At 41.7% G+C, this 18,040-nt stretch overlaps 2 protein-coding genes across 3 annotated transcripts in view; one reads left to right on the forward strand and one right to left on the reverse strand.

Moving 5' to 3' along the window:
* LOC103369202 (uncharacterized) overlaps positions 1 to 3,848 on the forward strand; it is an 8,191-nt gene extending 4,343 nt beyond the window's left edge. The window contains exons 2-6 of the mRNA XM_008297856.1: positions 822 to 967; positions 1,906 to 1,970; positions 3,240 to 3,404; positions 3,485 to 3,589; positions 3,690 to 3,848. Of these exons, the coding sequence (XP_008296078.1) occupies positions 822 to 967; positions 1,906 to 1,970; positions 3,240 to 3,404; positions 3,485 to 3,589; positions 3,690 to 3,733 (525 nt within the window). The 3' untranslated portion in view covers positions 3,734 to 3,848. The remainder of the gene's footprint in view (positions 1 to 821; positions 968 to 1,905; positions 1,971 to 3,239; positions 3,405 to 3,484; positions 3,590 to 3,689) is intronic.
* Positions 3,849 to 8,043: 4,195 nt separating this feature from the next.
* Positions 8,044 to 18,040, reverse strand: part of LOC103369203 (uncharacterized) — a 15,828-nt gene continuing 5,831 nt past the window's right edge. The window contains exons 1-6 of one of the 2 annotated variants that reach the window (XM_008297857.1): positions 14,501 to 14,659; positions 13,179 to 13,324; positions 12,337 to 12,401; positions 8,487 to 8,651; positions 8,301 to 8,405; positions 8,044 to 8,187 (exon numbers count right to left, since the gene is read on the reverse strand). In XM_008297857.1, the coding sequence (XP_008296079.1) occupies positions 8,153 to 8,187; positions 8,301 to 8,405; positions 8,487 to 8,651; positions 12,337 to 12,401; positions 13,179 to 13,324; positions 14,501 to 14,617 (633 nt within the window). In that variant the 5' untranslated portion in view covers positions 14,618 to 14,659 and the 3' untranslated portion in view covers positions 8,044 to 8,152. Of the gene's footprint in view, positions 8,188 to 8,300; positions 8,406 to 8,486; positions 8,652 to 12,336; positions 12,402 to 13,178; positions 13,325 to 14,500; positions 14,660 to 18,040 lie in introns of those variants that run through there. The other variant, XM_008297858.1, reaches the window with a different exon arrangement.

Consider the following 18,040-nt stretch of genomic DNA (forward strand, 5'->3'; position numbering starts at 1 on the left):
AAAAAAAAAAAAAAAAAAAACTTTGTCCATCTACGGGAGAAAAACAAACCTGTTTTTCTCAGAAATACGGGTTTAACATCAGGAAAACTTTCATTTGTTTCTTTCAAGTTGTTCAACATGTCTTACAATGTACAGTGTAATTCATGTCTTCTGATTTGTTTTGTCTGTTTTTAATTCATTTTACTTAAAAAAAATTTTTGGTTGCGTTACATTTTTTTTTTTTTTTTTTCAGTGAGAATTAGTTTAAAGTCAGACTTTAAAAAGCCAGAATTCTGAGTTTATGTTTGAATTTGAAAAATCTGAAGTGTGAGGTTTAACATCAGACTTAAAAAAGGTGGAATTCTGAGTTTAAAGTAAGACTTTAAAAGTCTGAAGTCAGAGTCTAACATCAGACTTTTTTTTTAAATTCTAAGTTTAAAATCAGTCTTTAAAAATTAAAAATCCTGATTTTAAGGTTGGACTTTAATTAGTATTCAGAGTTTAATCCCAGACTAATAATGGTCAGAAAACCGTGTTTAAAGTCATAAATAGTCTGAATTCTGAGTTTAACTTGTGACTTAGTTTAATGTCAGACTTTAAAAAAAATAAAAATTCTGAGGTTAAAGTCAGACTTAAAGAAGTCAGAATTCTGAGCTTTTGTTTTTGAGGAAAATACATATTACTCTGCAAAACTCTGGTTCTGTTTAGTAAGTTTTCTTTTTCTCGCAGCTGCTAAAGATCTTTCATACAGTAAACAAAATCACAACATTTGAATACTGAGATTAAGATTTTAGATGTTTTTTTGGTTGCTTTAATGTTCCTGACCTTGTGTCTGTGAGCAGATGCACGGCAAAGTACACTTCCTCCTCGGCTACGCTGATCAGGAGGATTATAAAATTATCATGAACCTGACCGACAGCTACTGGGGAAACGTGACGGTGTCGCCGACCAACCATAACGAACTCCTCATCACTCAGATGGACAAAATGTGAGTTCACAGCTGCACTAACACACAACACAGCAGCTTCTGAAAACGTCTGAGTTTCTTTGAAATCATTATCAGTCTATTTTTTAATTTGTGTTGTGTCTTTTTCTTTTGAGTTTAAGGTGTTTTACATCTCTGTCAGGTTGCTTTATATCTGTTTAATTGGGTTTATGTCTCGTTTCAGTTGTTTTGCGTCTCTGTACTCAATTTGTGATTCTTTGGACTTGTATTGCATCTCTTTTTTGTGATACTTTTTTCTTTTTTCATTGACATTTCTTCTTTAATTCATATTTTTAAATTGCAGTCCTATTTTTTTAAAAAAAATTTAGTCTCTTGTTGGTCATTTTATGTCTCTTTTTTAAAAATTTGTTTTACTTCTCATCTGTAATTTGTTTAATGTGTACTTCTTTTTTTTTTTTTACATTGATTTATTTAATTAGTTTTATGTCTTTCTTTAGGCATTTTGTACCTCCACTTGTTTCACGTCTCTTTTTACATCAAGTCATGTCTCTTGGTCTTCATTTGTTTGAAATTGTTTAAATATTTCACCCTCTGCCTTCAGTCTACGAGTTAGATATATGACATCTGTCTCATGATAACATCTGTAGATTATATTATTCTCATAATTCAGATAACAACTGAGGAAAGATATAAGGTACAAGCTGCTAATACATTTTTGACTATATTCTGCTCCTGGTTTCCTTCATTCTAAATCCTGTTCTAATGTTTCGCAGACGATGCTCTGTTTTATCTCCATAATAAATCCTTTTGAAATAACTTGACGGCAGAGTTGTGAAAGTTGATGTACTTAAATTTCCGTCACAACATGACATATATGCAGCTTACTGAGAAAATATTTGCGGTTTACAGAGAAAATAGTGACAGATCGACTGATAACTATCGATTTTTAAAGTCACCTCTCCGTCTGATGTTTTTCCCAGAAATGGAACTTGTCTTTTCTCGAAAATGAAGTTGAAGTTCGAGGGAAGCACTGCAAGTGCGGCATGTAAGTTTCCTTATTTAATTTTAAATACAGCAGGGCAGGTCAGCTGACCGACAGGTTTCAAATTAAAAGCCTCATTTTTAATGATTTAATGATTTATTGTCTTGAAATTATCAGTCAGTTTTAATTTATTTTACATATATCTCGTATGTTTAGATTCTCCTTTGAAGTTCTGCTATGACTCTTTTAAGATGTTTTAAGAATATATTTTTTAAATTTTTTTTAGATACCTTTTTTCAGTTGTTCTGCAACTTGTGTCTTTTGAATAGTTTTAAGTCTTCATTTAAGTTGTTTTAAGTGTCTTTTTAGTCGTTTTACACCACTCTAGTCATTTTGTTTCTTTGAAGTTGTTTAAGTTGTTCTTTGTCTCTTTTGAGTTGTTTGCACCTCTCTTAGTTAGTTTTACTTGTCTTTTAAGTTGTTTTATAATTTATTTTGCATTTCTTTTCTTAATTTTTTGTTTCTATTGAAGTTGTTTTGCGTCCCCCCCCAAATGTGTTTTCTAACCCTTTTTCATTTTTATTGTATGTCGGCATGTTTATAGTCATTTTGCATCTGTTTTAGGTGGTTTTGTGACCATCTGAATTTGTTTTACATCTTTATTTTTTTCATGTTGTTTTCATCTCTTTTTTCATTTTGTTTTACAACTCCTTTTAAATTAGTTTATCTGTCTTTTTTTAAGCAGTTTTCATCTCTTTTAAAATCGTTTTACTTTTTTAATTTTCTGTTTCCTTTAAGTTATTTTACATCTAATTTTTAATTAGTTTCTGTTGCTTTTAATTTTTAGAATAGAATGCCTTTATTGTCACTATACACAAGTACAATGAGATTAAGAGCAGCTCCTTCAGTGCCATACATAATAAGTACAAAATAAAGAGCAAAAAATGAAAAATAGAAGAGATTTAAGTACAAAAAAATCTGATAAGTTATATATACGTTATATATATAATTAATAATATATAAGTTATATATATAATTGGTTTTATGTCTCTTTTTATTTTTATGTAATGTCTCTGAAAAGTTGTCTTACGTCTCTTTTTAATATTTGTTTTAGGTCTCTTTTGAGTTGTTTTGTCTTTTTACTTATTTTACATCTGTCTTAAGTCTTATTAAGTCATTTTACATCTCATCAGTCTCCTTGTCTTCAGTTGTTTGAAGTCTTTTTACCATTTTATTTTCCAGACATTTCGTCTGTCTATGAACCAAATCTTTCTCAGAAGGAGAAGGTTGTAGTTTTTAATTAAATTTCTCTGACTTTGTTCCTGTTCCCAGTACCCAACATGACTCTGGACTACCAGTTTCTGCCTACCTGCGATGGTTGTATGCTCGCCCTCGTCAACAGCTCTGCTAAAAACCTAAGGAAATTCTTAGCGGACATGGAACTCAAACACACAACTGACGCCGACGAGATCTATGGCCGCGCCTTTTATCTGATGGGTAGGAAGGAACCAACCCCAGACAGAAAGCTACTTGTTCTATATCCAAAACATTTGCCCATTTTCATCTTTTGTTTGCAGCTAACGAGACGATCGTGAAGGACTCGGTTCTGAAACAGTTCAAGAAGCAGGCGCACTGCCTCGGGTTCACCGGAGAACCGGACTTCCACTACAATCCAGAGAAAAGTGCTGCACTTTAAACTCCTCTGCTTAAACCATGAAACCACTGTCAACTGTTGATGTGTGATTTAAGACAGAACTGAACTGTTTGTCTTTCTCTCTGCAGGCTTCTGTAAGGAAGGCGAAGGCATCACGCTTCCAGACTTCTAATGTGAGAACAAACCTGTTTGTCAGACACTGAGGAAGTCAAGAGCCAACAAGCATCATTAAGTATTCTACGTGTGGTCTGTTTTCATGATGATGTAATAAAATGCTTTAACACCGACGTTTTCAAACTGTGATGCGCCTCCTCTGCACTCACCTCATGAATGAATTAAGACACTTTAAGAAGCAGAAAAAAAAAATGCAGATCCAACCAAGTGCTACCCACAAACTCAGCAAGTTTAGCTTGTTCATACATACCAGACAATGTTGCGTACCCTCAGAGGCTCTGGGGGATAGCGCCGCCTGATGGCTTGCAGGCGGCATAACTACTGAGGTCCAGAGCAGCAGAATGTATGAGCCTGTGAGCCTGAGCCCAGGGCAAAGAAACCCTAACATTACAGATACGAATGTTTCACAGCAGAAGTGAAGCTAAAGTCATGTGTAAAAAGACAGACAACTATGAGGCCTGCTTGACCTGTAACTGATGATTTGTCTGTATTTCCAAAACTTGTAGCCAAACACTTAGATTTTTCGTGAAAAATGTCGATTAGCGTTACAAAATGTTGTCACCAGTGTTTGATGACGTCCAAGATGACAAATGTCCTGTCAACAACCCAAAGATGTTCATTCCCCTGTCATAGAGGAGGGGGAAAAAAACTGAAATGTTCACACTGAAGAAGTTTCCATTTAAAGAATTTGAACATTTTATAGTGACAACTTACTCAAACTAATAAATCACTTATTAAAATATCGACAGGTCTAATACGAATACAGTTGTTGGTAAGTACAGTGTTAGTGCAATAAACTGCATTGTGTCAGTCAGTATTTTGATTTGTACTAGAGATGCGCCGATCCGATACCGGGTATCGGTATCGGGCCGATACTGGACGAAATTACGGTATCGGAGGATTTACTTCACAGTGGTAACTGGCCGATCCGATACCGCCACACACACACAATCCTGCCTTCCGACACACCCACGTGTTCGTCTGCTCATTGGCTACAAGTGTACAGCTTCAGAGAGTGTCTGCAACCGGACTGGTCGAATCTACAAGAGTGGAAGTTGTGCGACTGTCTGAGACACTCCATTGGCCCTTCACGCTGTCACTCACCCCCAAAGCCCTCCTACTGGCCAAACTAAGTGTCAATCAAAAGCTGAGCCGTCCGTCGAGCTGCCTGTAGCGCTTTCAGCGCGATCTGAAATAGATTCAGCTTGATTGTGCCAGAAGAAATGAATGACATCAACCGGAGCTGATCTCAAGCTGGGAAGACATTACTTCAGAGTTTGTGCCTTTGAGGATCTAATACGTTTTACGGACAGAATTATTTTACGGGATTATGTTCACTGGTTGTGTCCGGACAGAATGAGACCAAGCTGGTGAGGAATGAGCGATGTTTGAGCTGCAGAGAGCCTTCAAAAGTAAGAAAACTCGGATTTTAACATGTTGCTTTTCTGTACAAAAACCTCTTTGTGTCAACGCTGTGGTTGCTGCAGGTCAAAAAGGTTTATATCATCGGAAAGAGGAGACTCTGAGCTTTCATTTGATGTGTATGTTGTCGGAAATGTGATTGTGGAGCATGCGCACATCTGGCTGTAATGTGTTTGGAAAGTGGTCACGTCCCGCCGGCGGGCCGTGGGAGCGGTTTTAAATTTGAAGTATATTTTGAGTGAAATCACCCTTTAAAACTACGTCGCACACCCGAACTAGAAGCCGTGCACTTATCCGGCCGTAGCAGACGAGTCCAGCCTCTCCGTGCAGCCCTCTACCAGCAGCCTGTACGGGGCTCTCCGGCTCTGCAGACAAAACCTTCCTATTGGATCCCATCCCGCAGCAGGTCACAACGTTTCCGGCCTCATTTACTACTGCTCATGCGCAGAGCCGAGAGCGGCTATCAGTGGTACTATTATTTAGTACCAAGTTTTGGTAATTTAACCTTTAAATTGCAGCTTAATGTTGCTGTGTCATTTTGATCTGTTCTAAATATGTGAATGGCACTGAGTGCACACTGTAGTCTGATTGCAGCTCAAATAAAGCAGCTACAGTTTCAATGTGAGACATGCTTTTGGCTATTTTTTCCTTTCTTAGAAAAGCAAAGTCTGTGCTTTAATAGTATGAGGCTTTTGATAAAGCCACCTTAAACAAATGTATCCATGCAAATAAGGTATTTCCAAAGAAGTTTAGGAGGAGAGATGGTATCGGTATTGGTATCGGGATCGGCAGATACTCAAAGTTGAAGTATCGGTATCGGAAATCAAAAAGAGGTATCGGTCCATCCCTAATTTGTACTATAAACATCATCACCAACGCTTTTTGCACTCCTGCAGCTCCACATCATCAAACTCTCACTGTCAGGACGATGCATTCATTGTGCTAGTCGTGGTCAGGTTCCCACGCTGGACCCCATCTGAAGATAAAACTGATTTATCTTGGTCTCATCTGACCAAAGAATGTGCTTCCAACATTCACCTGGCTTCTTTTCATGTTTTCAAGTTTCATCTTGCAGTTTTGGGGCAAAACCTCAAACAAGAGTTTTTTCTTGGAAGCCTGAGTTGTCCCAGAAACTTGAATTTCCACTGATATCCCCTGTGCCAACACTGAAGCAGTCTGTTTTTCACCGCTAGTATGTCAAAGTGGCCCGATATCATTTTTAGGAGGACGACCACTGCGGCTCTGATTAGCAGTACTATGGCTCCTTTTATACCTCCTGATTACTGCAGTAGCTTCGTTTCCACTTATTATTTGTTGGTCACCAAACATCGTGCATCATTTTTAATCTTTGTGAAGTCTTACGATCAGATTTTTCAGTTCCTCTGGCAACTCTATTCCAAGTGGAGCCATGACGTGCAGATAGACACAGCTCAAAGGTCCAAAACTGAGAAAGTTCTGCTGTTCACAGCTCATTTTACAACAATTACACTGATTGGAAATCACAGGTTTTCTAACTTGTGTGTCACTGCTCACTTCTGCTGCATTGGCATTTTGTTTTGCGGCCTGTAATTGCAATATAGCCTTTGTAATGTTTTTTTTTTTTTTTGTCAATGTACATAAATGCAAATACTCTACGATGCGGCTGTTATTGTAGCAAAGCTTTTCGTTATGTGTATGGAGAGTTGTGTGTCTGTATCTCAATCTGTGTGTCTGTTGTGAGATTTGTCAATGTGTAAAAAGATCTGTCAATGCGTACAATGATATTAATAGATCAAAAGTCTAGGTATTTGGCTACAAGTTCTGGAAATACAGACAAATCATCAGTTACAGGTCAAGCAGGCCTCACCATTCTCTGTCTTTTTACACATGACTTTTGCTTCACTTCTGCTGTGAGAGATTCACATCTGTAACTTCAGGGTTTCTTTGCCCTGAGCTCAGGCTCACAGGCTCGCTCATTCTGGCTACAATTATGCTGCCTGCAAGCCATCATGAAAGCTTTTGCTCAGCGACCCACAAACTCAGAGTAGGGTGTGTCTGCAGAGCCGGAGGCAGCACTCTCAGAACCGCAGCTTCTTCGACAGCCGCACTTTGAGAGCCTTTTTTTCCAAAACAGCGCCACCTACCACAATCGCCAAAATGCATGATTTAGTTATGAAGGATGATTTCTCTCAAAATATAGGTATAATTTAAAAGGTTAATTCATTCCACACAACGTAGGACTTCATGTCCAAGTACCTACAGTTTCAACGTTTTTTGGTTGTTTTTTTTTCATCCAAATAGTGCTTTTTAACTAACAAGTTAAGGTTTGAAAGGTTTATTCCAACCAAAATATTACTTATTACAATGACAATGACTTGGTTGCTAAAGCTTGCATGTGAGCAAATGGTGTAATTAACATACTTATGAACACAGCAGCAGATTCCATTATGATTTTACCTGTTAATAAGTTTGTTAATTACACCATTTGCCCAAATGCAAGTCTTAGCAACCAAGTTATTATCATTGTAATAAGCAGTACAGGCAATTGCCAGCATCGTAAAGAGCTTTGAGTACCACTAAGGTAAAAAAGCGCTATATAAATGCAGACCATTTACCAATCAAGTTTTTATGGCCTGATTTGATCCAAGTCATTATTTACGATCTGCCAATACTGAGTTCCACTCTAATGCCATTTGCTTCAATGGTACACAGTTGAAGTACATTAAAGTGATTAAAATCCGTCCCATGTATATATTTGACAACCAGATAGTTCTGCAACACATGAAGAAAAATTTTGCGTTTCTGCATCCAAGTTTTTCCTTCATGTTACGTAGGTGCTGATGAATCCTGACGTAAAGCTCCAGTGCCTCCATAAACACCAGGAGAGAAGGAGTCGTACAGTTTGAAAACCTTGATGTTAAAGCGTTTTATTACATCATTACACATTTGAGGTTGAATGACACTTGTTGTCTCTTCACTTCCTCAGTATCAGTGTTTATTGTCACGTTGGAGGTTTTCACGCCTCAATGTTTTCGCCATCCGGACAGAAACCTGCAGAGAGAAAGACAAACAGCTCAGTTCTGTCTAAAATCACACATCAACAGTTCACACAGATTTCAGCTTGAGATTTTCAGTTTGAGCAGAAGAGTTTAAAAGTGCAGCACTTGTCTTTTCATCGTAGCGGAAGTCCGGTTCTCCAGAGAACCCGAAGCACTCCACCTGCTTGTTGAAGTGTTCCATATCTGAGTCCGTCACGCTCGTCCTGTTGGCTGCAAACAAAAAGACATAAATGGACGAATGTTTTGGATATAAAACAAGTAGCTTCCTGCCTCAGACTGGTTCCTTCCTACCCATCAGAAAAAGAGAGTGAGAGCTGATGGCCCCTGGTCCAACTGTGATGTTGACATTCAGCCTTTCAAGGAAGTTCTGCATGTCTGCGATTGTGTAGTTGACGCTGAGAGACAGACAGCCTTCGCAGCTCGGCAGAATTTGGTAATCTCCAGAAACTCCAGGATCTGAAAACAGAGACAAAGTCAGAAACTGCCCAGAGGGTCCACCATATTCAGGGCAGATGATCGGGGTTGGGTGCTATGCCCACTGGGTGGTAGGCAGGAGCGGGTGTCCTGGCATACCACCCCCTGGTGGCATAAACTAGCTCTGGGGACGTCACCTCACTGGCAGGGAAGGAGCCTGAGCTGGTGCGGGAGGTGGAGCATTACCGGCTAGATATAGTTGGGCTCACCTCCACACATAGCAAGGGCTCCGGAACCAAACTCCTGGAAAGGAGTTGGACTCTCTCCTTTCCAGAGTTGCCCATGGTGAGGAGAGCCAGGCGGGTGTGGGGATACTCACAAGCCCCCGGCTGATTGCCGCCTCGTTGGAGTTCTCCCCAGAGAGCAAGAGGGTCACTTCTCTGCGACTGCGTGTTGCAGAGGGGAAAACTCTGACAGTCATTTGTGCTTATGTACCAAACGGCAGTTCAGAGGATTTGGCCTTCTTGGAGTCTCTGAGTGGTGTCCTGAAAGGGGTGCCCCCTGGGGACTTCATAGTTCTCCTGGGGGACTTCAATGCTCACGTGGGCAATGACGGTGAAACCTGGAGGGCCGTGATTGGGAGGAATGGCCCGCCTGATCTGAACCTGAGCAGTGTTTTGTTTTTGGACTTCTGTGCTAGCCACGGATTGGCCATAACAAACATCATGTTCAAACATAAAGTTGCTCATAAGTGTACCTGGTACCAGAGTACCTTAGGCCAAAGGTCAATGATCGACTTCGTAGTAGTATCATCAGATGTTTTGGACACTCGGGTGAAGAGAGCAGCAGAGCTGTCAACTGATCACCACCTGGTGGTGAGTTGGATCCGATGGCGGGGAAGGCTGCTGGACAGACCCAGTAAACCCAAAGGTGTAGTGAGGATGAACTGGGAATGTCTGGCGGAGCCCCCTGTCCGAAGGGTTTTCAATTCCCACCTCTGGAAGAGTTTCTTCTACATCCTGGGGGAAGTTGGGGACATGGAGTCAGAGTGGGCCATGTTCAAAGCCTCCATCGCAGAAGCAGCCGTTAGGAGCTGTGGCCAGAATGTCACTGGTGCCTGTTGTGGCAGCAACCCCAAAACTCACTGGTGGACACCGGGGGTGAGGGAGGCCGTCAGGCTGAAGAAGGAGACCTTTCGGGCCTGGCTGGCTCAGGGGTCTCCTGAAGCAGCAGGCAGGTACTGGCTGGCCAAAAGGGCTGCAGCGGTGGCGATCATGGAAGCTAAAACCTCAGGTGTGGGAGGAATTCAGGGAGGCTACAGAGAAGGACTTTTGGTCGGCCTTGAAGAAGTTCTGACAAACCGTCCGACGCCTCAGAAAGGGGAGGTAGGCATTGGCCGAGGCTGTGTACAGCCGGGGAGGAGAACTGCTGACCCAGACTGGGGATCTTGTTGAGCAGTGGAAGGAGTACTTCGAGGAATTCCTGAACACAGCAAACATGTCCTCTGCTGAGGGGGCAGAGCCTGAAGGCTCGGGGGTTTCTGTGTCCATATCTGTGGTAGAGGTCGCCGAGGTAGTTAAGAAGCTCCTCAGTGGCAAAGCACCAGGTGTGGATGAGATTTGTCCCGAGATGGTTGAAAGCTCTGGACATTGTTGGACTGTCATGGCTGACACGTCTCTTCAGTGTCGCATGGGCATTGGGTACAGAACCGATGGAGTGGCAGACGGGGTGGTAATTCCCATTTTTAAAAAGGGGGACCAGAGAGTGTGTTCCAATTACTGGGGCATCACACTTCTCAGCCTCCCCAGCAAAGTTTACTCTACATTGCTGGAAAGGAGGCTTCGAACAATTGTCAAACCTCAGATTCAGGAGGAGCAATGCAAATTCCATCCTGGTCGTGGGGGATACTGAGGCAGTATGGGCTACCAGGCTCACTGCTACGAGCCATTCGGTCCCTGTACAACCAAAGTGTGAGCTGTGTCCGCATTCTCTGCATTAAGTCGGACACCAGTGGGTGTTGGACTCCGCCAGGGCTGCCCCTTGTCCCCAATCCTGTTTGTGGTCGTCGTGGACAGGATCTCAAGGCGCAGTCCAGGTGAGGAGGGTGTCCGGTTTGGGGACCTCAGGATCGCGTCTCTGCTTTTTGCAGATGACGTGGTACTGCTGGCTTCATCAGACCATGACCTTCAGCACTCACTGGAGCGGTTTGCAGCCGAGTGCGAAGCAGCGGGCATGCGGCTCAGTACCTCCAAGTCCGAGGCCATGGTCCTCGGCCAGAAACCAGTGGATTGCCATCTCCGGATGGGGGGGAGTTGCTTCCTCAAGCAAGAGAGTTTAAGTATCTCAGGATCTTGTTCACGAGTGATGGGAAAATGGAGCGCGAGATGGACAAGCGGCTCGGTGCGGCGTCAGCAGTAATGCAGGTGCTGTACTGGACCGTCAAGGTGAAGAGAGAGCTGAGTCGCAAGTTGAAGCTCCCGATTTGCCAGTCCATCTACGTCCCAACCCTCACCTATTGTCATGGGCTTTGGGTCGTGACCGAAAGAACGACATTGCGGATACAAGCGGCTGAAATAAGCTTCCTCTGCAGGTTGGCTTGGCTCAGCCTTAGAGACAGGGTGAGGAACTCGGACATCCAGAGGGAGCTTGGAGTAGAGCCGCTGCTTCTGCACGTCAAAAGGAGCCAGTTGAGGTGGTATGGACATCTGATTTGGATGCCTCCGGAGAGCCTTCCTCTGTAGGTCTTCAGAACACGTCCATCTGGGAGGAGACACTGGGGCAGACCCAGAACCTGCTGGAGGGATTATATCTCTTGGCTGGCCTGGGAACGCCTCGGGATCCCCCAGGAAGAGCTGGAAAGTGTTGCCGGGGGAAGGGAAGTCTGGAATGACCTGCTCCGCCTACTGCCCCCATGACCCAACCCCGGACAAATGGAAGAAAATGGATGGATGGGCATTTAAATAAAATCAGCATCATTCTCCATCTGAAACAGTATTTCATTCAAAGCCTGGAGGTGTGATGTCTGGAAACTGAATTGTAAAAACTAACTAAATCGTGCTGGATGACTGAAGATCAAAACAAATTAAAGAGAGCAATGTTAAATGAATTAAAAGGAGACATAAAACAAATGTTAAAAGAAAATTTAAAAAAAAAACTAATTCAGAGGTGCAAGGCAACGCAAAAGAGACTTGAATGACTCCAAAATAAAAAGAGCAGCAAAGTAACTAAAAATAGACATAAAACCAATTATGAGATGTAAAATGACTTAGAATGTCAAAGAAATTAACAGAAATGTGAAAGAAATTAAAAGAGAAAAAGAGAACTTAACCAGAATGTAATGAAAATATGCTTTTTTTTAAAAACTAAACACAAAACCTAAATTAGTCATAAAATGAGTAGAGATCAAATAAACTTATATGAGATATAAAATGACTACAAAGAGATGTAAAAAAAAAAACAAACAAACTTGAAAGGAACAACAAAACTGCTTCAGCAGAGACTTGAACTAATAAAAAAGTGGCATAAAATGCATTTTGAAAAAGACATACCACAATTTAAAAGAGGCATAAGTAAGTTTTAAAGAAACTGAGTAAAGAGATGCAAAACTACTAAAAATTGTAAAACTATTTTTATAAAGGTGAAATCAAGACTTCCAGACAGTTATTCATAGATCATTAAAATAAAACTGTCCTTTTATTTTGAAACATTACCTCATCGCCAGACTTACGTCGAATTCTTGCAGTGTTTCCTTCAACCGTCATGTTCACAGTTGAACTCGTGCAGACTCCGTTTCTGAGGAGAAAACAAAAAAGAAGGCAAAAAGATCACAAGCAGGTTTTCCCTTTTATCTTTCCTTACGTTGTTTTTGATTCAAATAAATTGAAAAAGACACATAGACGAAAATCATAAAACTTATTCAATAGAACACATAAAAGTGATTTAAAAAGTGACTTAAAACTATTTAAAAGAGACATAAGAGACATTAGGAGACGTAAAACAACTTAAAAGTGGCAACAGAAATGGCTAGAAATTTGTGAAACAACTTAAAATACAGCCAAAACAAATGTGAAAAGATATGAAAAGTAAATAAGAAAGAACTAATACTTTTTTTTTAAATAGATGTACAGCAAGTAAAACAAATAAAAAAGAGATTCCCTAATTTCAAAAAGGGAAATAAACTCATTTTAGAATAGATATTAAACTGATATGAATTTAAGAGATGTAAATCAAATTGAACGAGAGACATAAAACAAATTCTAAAAGCAACATAAATGACTAAAAAATACCTTAAAAAACAAGACGTAAAACAATTAAAATACAGATGAAACAAATTTTAACAAAGAGATGCAAATTGAAGTTTTACAAACAGACAAAACTAAAGAGGCGTGAAATGAATTTTTAAAAATGTCAGAATTGAACAGTTTAAAAGAAAAAGGAAGCCAAAATTAACTGAGTAGAACATGATAAGAACGAGAACTAAAAGAAATTTTAAAAACAGATTTAACAGGACTTAAAAAAAAAAAAAAAAAAGAAAAGAAAAAAGAAAACAAATTGCTGCAATCAGCTCACATTTTCTTATGATGAGCAACAACAAGATGACCGGGACCAGACGGTGAAGCCGTGATGTCCATCCAGTAGCTGCCATACGCTTTCTGGATGCCTTTAAAACCGGCAGTATCAGCGAAGCCCATCAGGATGTTCATTCTGCCGTACGCCTGCACACAAACACATCGTTCATCTATTTTCATACTATTGTCTTTTTTTCCAGAAGTTAAAACCTCATGAATGGCTGCTTGAAATGGAACTAAACGCAACGAGGGTTTTGCTAAAATAACATGGACTTTTCTCAAAAGCAAAAGTACAGACATAATGAAGATTCACATTAGAAAAAGTTTTAGGTTTACGTGTTTTAACATTTTCGTGGTAAAAGGAGGGAGTGGAAAAATTAAGTAGTGAGAAGGGAAAGAGAAGCTTCGAGATGGTTCCACTTTAATTTTTAATTGTTAATTCCGACTTTAATCTTAAGATTCGAACTTTTTCTAAGCCTGACTTCAAACAAAAAATTGAACTGTGTGGAAATAATGACCATCGTTACATTTGGAGGAGAAAGGGGGAAGCTTGCAAGCCTGAGAACACCATCCCAACTGTGAAGCACGGGGGTGGTAGCATCATGTGGGGTGTTTTGCTGCAGGAGGGACCGGTGCACTTCACATAAAAGATGGCATCATGAGGAAAGAACATTATGTGGAAATATTGAAGCAACATCTCAAGACATCAGCCAGGAAGTTAAAGCTTGGGCACAAATGGATCCAAATGGACAATGACCCTCAGCATACCACCAAATTAGTTAGAAAGAGGCTTAATGACAACAAAGTCAGTGTTTTGGAGTGGCCATCACAACACCCTGATCTCAGTCATGTAGAAGATTAGTGGGTAGAGCTGAAAAGGCCAACAGACCTGACTCAGTTACCGCAGTTCTGTCAGGAGGAATGGGCCAAAATTCATTAAACTATTGCTTTGGCCAAACAGTTCAATTTAAGTTTCATCAGACCACAGTACATGTCTCCAAAAATTACGGTCTTTGTCCCTGTGCAATTCCAAACTGTTATCTATCATGTTACTTTTGGAGTAATACCTTCTTCCTCTCTGAGTAGCCTTTCAGCCCATGTCGGTACAGGACTGGTTTCACTGTGGATAAAGACACTCTCTTACCAGCTTCAGCAGCATCTTCACAAGGTCTTCGCTTTTGTTCTGGGGTTGATACGCACGTTTCGTATCAACTTAATGTTTTAAAACTCTGCCGGCTTCATGTATACGTAACCAGAGATGGAAACCAAGCTCGGCTTTGAATACAAACTCAAAGATGGAGGCAGGAATGAAAGGAGGTTTACCTTGAGTTGTTCCTCCAGAGTCAAAGGCTCGATCAGCTTCTCACATTCAGGCGTGAGAGCCGAGCTGCTCACAAACAGGAGCGCAAACAGAAAACAAGCTTCGAGCCACAGTTTCATGATCGAACAGCTTCAGACAAAGTCCAGAAATTCACTGAGTCTCTTAGAGCCACTCGGCTTTTATGCAAACTGCTGTAAACTCTGGCCAATGATTGCATTATCACTGTTATGTAAAAGATGCTTCACTGCCAGCGAACCTCAGTGGTGGTTCAAAGGGTCCAAATTAGTCAAACAGCTGCAGAACAACTTCTATTAATGTAAGTTGGCGTATCTGGATTTCGTATTATAATTCTGATTTCAAGTTCTTGGAAATTAAAGCAAACACCCCCACCAGGTCACTGTCACAGAATCTGATTGGACACGACCGGTGCCGTCCTGTCTGCCCCCTCAGCACCACAGTCCCACACAAAACATGGTAAAGGGTAAAGGAAATCTCATTATCAGGTCCTGTCAGTGTGTGATTCAGCCCCTAAAGTCTTTATTTACAGTAAATCTGCCAAATGTGCAAATGTTTTCTTGATTTTAGTGCAACAACCAGCTTCATGGTCTAACATTATTCAAGGTTGTTTGCATGCGAATGTATCAGTGGTAATGATCGTATAGTATAACATGCATTTAGTTACTTTTGCTGCTCTCAGGTCCTTTTCCTGTCAATATTTTTGTAATCTTTTTGGTGTAAACAGTTAGAGGACTTTATAGCCACAGTCACCTTGCCTCCTCCTCCTTTGACATAACATGAGTTTGTTCTCCCCCAGTCGTCCCGTTCCAAGAAAGGCCAGCAACCAGTATGCCAAGTTCAAAATGAGCAGTTTTTGTTTGTTTGGTTTTTTTGTCATGTTCAGAGGGAGACTTGAGCCAACATAATAAACAAAAAATACTCTAAATTAACCCTTGCTTCCTTGAACAAAAGAAAAGGTACATAGATGACAATAATCTTACCTGCCTCCTATGAAAATCAAAACAGGAGAACAGGGGTTAAAAGAAAAAGGGCTTCTCCCTCCTACTACCGCTCTACAATAATGCACAGTTGTTTACATGTTTTCACAAAGTTTACAAAATTCACAAAATCCATACTGCACCGACTATTAACTGCTGAACTACTAAATTACTGCTGCATCCTCCTACAGCACAGACAACAATGGCATGCTGGCGTTTCCTGGTGGTGGCAAGGCTGGAAAGGTGAGGATTCTGATGAGGGACCCACCCCCTGACCAATCACGTGACAGGAATCAGGCGAAGCAGCCAATCAGCGGACACCACCTGCTCCTAATTCACTCATTCACAAACCACAAACCACACACACACACACACACACACACACACACACTCTGAGGAGAGAGAGCAATGCAGCAAAACATACATACACATAATACTACAAATGACCCACATGGTCATAACACCCCTCTACCAAAAGATCAGACATTTACCCCCTAGAGTAAATGTGAGATTCACTGTGATCTGGACAACACATCAGCACTGACGTTTTCTAGTCCTTTCTTATCATGAATCTCAAAATTGAAGTTCTGAACCAATAATGACCAGCGCATAAGGCGTTGGTTACTATTCTGCATCCGGGTCAAAAACACAAGAGGGTTGTGGTCGGAAAACACGACCGTTGACACCGAGCTGGATCCAAGGAACACTTCAAAATGCTGTAAAGCTAACAATTAGGCCAGTGCCTCTTCTTCTATAGTGCTGAAGTGTAACTGGTGCTTTTTAAACTTTTTAGAAAAGTAGCAAATCGGATGATTGATGCCATGCTTATCCTCCTGCAGGAGCACCACACCGGCGCTGAGCGCACTGGTGTCCACCTCCAGTTTGAATGGGTGCACAAAGTTTGGAGCTGCGAGCACAGGAGCGCTGCAGAGAAGAGCTTTGGCAGCTTCAAAGGCCGCTTAACAAAGTTCCGACCGAGCTAAGCTGAGCAACGACGTCAGCGAATTTTTTTAAAAAATGCTTTATAGTAACCAGCCGTCCCCAAAAAACGGCGGAGCTCACGACAGGTTTGGGGAGAAAATCAGCAATGGCTTGAACTTTGTCCATAACAGAGCAAACTTGGTCCTCACTGACTTGTTGACTCAAGTAGGTAACAACTGCCTTACCAAACTCACATTTGGTCAGGTTAAGCATCGGTCATAGATCTCACATCGTGTTTTCACATGTTCGGTCCATGTCGATGAATATGCCACTATATCATCAAGATAGACCTCACAGTTACTGACATTACACAAAACAATATTCATCAGCCGCTGGAAAGTGGCTGGTGCGTTACGCAGCCCAAATGGCATGACTGTGTACTGGAGGGGGTGACGAAGGCGCTGATCTTGGATGCACGTTCAGTCAGTGGGACCTGCCAGTAGCCCTTAAGAAGGTCTAACTTGGTGACGTACTTAGCAGAGCCCACATGATCGACACAGTCATCCATTCGGGGCGGCGGAAATGAGTCTGGTTTTGTGATTGTGTTAAACTTATGATATCCATCCATCCATTGTCTTCCGCTTATCTGGGGTTGGGTTGCGGGGTCAGTAGGTGGAGCAGGTCGTCCCAGACTTCCCTCCCCCCACCGATGCTTTCCAGCTCTGCCTGGGGGATCCCAAAGTGTTCCCAGGTCAGCCAAGAGATGTAATCCCTTCAGGGTCTGCCCCGGGGTCTCCTCCAGGGTGGACGTGTTCAGAAAACCTCCAGAGGAAGCCTCCCCGGAGGCATCCGAATCAGGTGTCCATACCGCCTCAACTGCGCAAAGGAGCAGCATGGCCTCGGACTTGGAGGTACTGATCCACATCCCTGCCGCTTCGCACTCGGCTGCAAACCGCTCTAGTGAGTGCTGAAGGTCACGGTCTGATGAAGCCAACATAACCACGTTGTCTGCAAAAAGCAGAGACGTGATCCTGAGGTCCCCAAACCGGACACCCTCCTCACCCGGACTGCGCACCCCAGCTATAAGTAGCTGTGGTCTTACAGCAATTTTAAATTTGCCTGACACAAAACGAGACCTAAGATTCACAAAATGCAAACATGCGCGCACCACACTCATCTTAACTCCCTGCACTAAAACGTCTAAGTCACATAAGACTCAGTTGGAAACGGGAGAATATCACCGCAAATAAGCGATTGTGTTGCTCCAGTATCCCGCAAGATAGTGACAGACAAGCTCTTCATTTCCCATCAGTGAAACAGAACCATCAGAAATAAATGTTGTGAAATCAGCATCAATTTGTCCTTGTTTCAGTTCTGCCAAACTCAGTTTAGTTTGAATTAAACCAATTGGTTTAACTGGCAAAAAGGCAAGGTCGAAGGCAGAGAACAAGGTCACACACAAAACAGACTATGACTTGACTATGATAAACGCTGGCACGAGGACCGTGAAGTGCAACGAACTGGCAACGAGACTGTGAGACACGCAGGATAAAATACAAGAGGAAATGAGGGAGGATGGGAAACAGGTGTAGGATATGGACAGACACAGATGCTCAAAAGGATTCA

This window comes from Stegastes partitus, unplaced genomic scaffold (genome assembly GCF_000690725.1).
Source record: "Stegastes partitus isolate 25-593 unplaced genomic scaffold, Stegastes_partitus-1.0.2 Scaffold1254, whole genome shotgun sequence".
Classification (NCBI taxonomy): Eukaryota; Metazoa; Chordata; class Actinopteri; family Pomacentridae; genus Stegastes; species Stegastes partitus.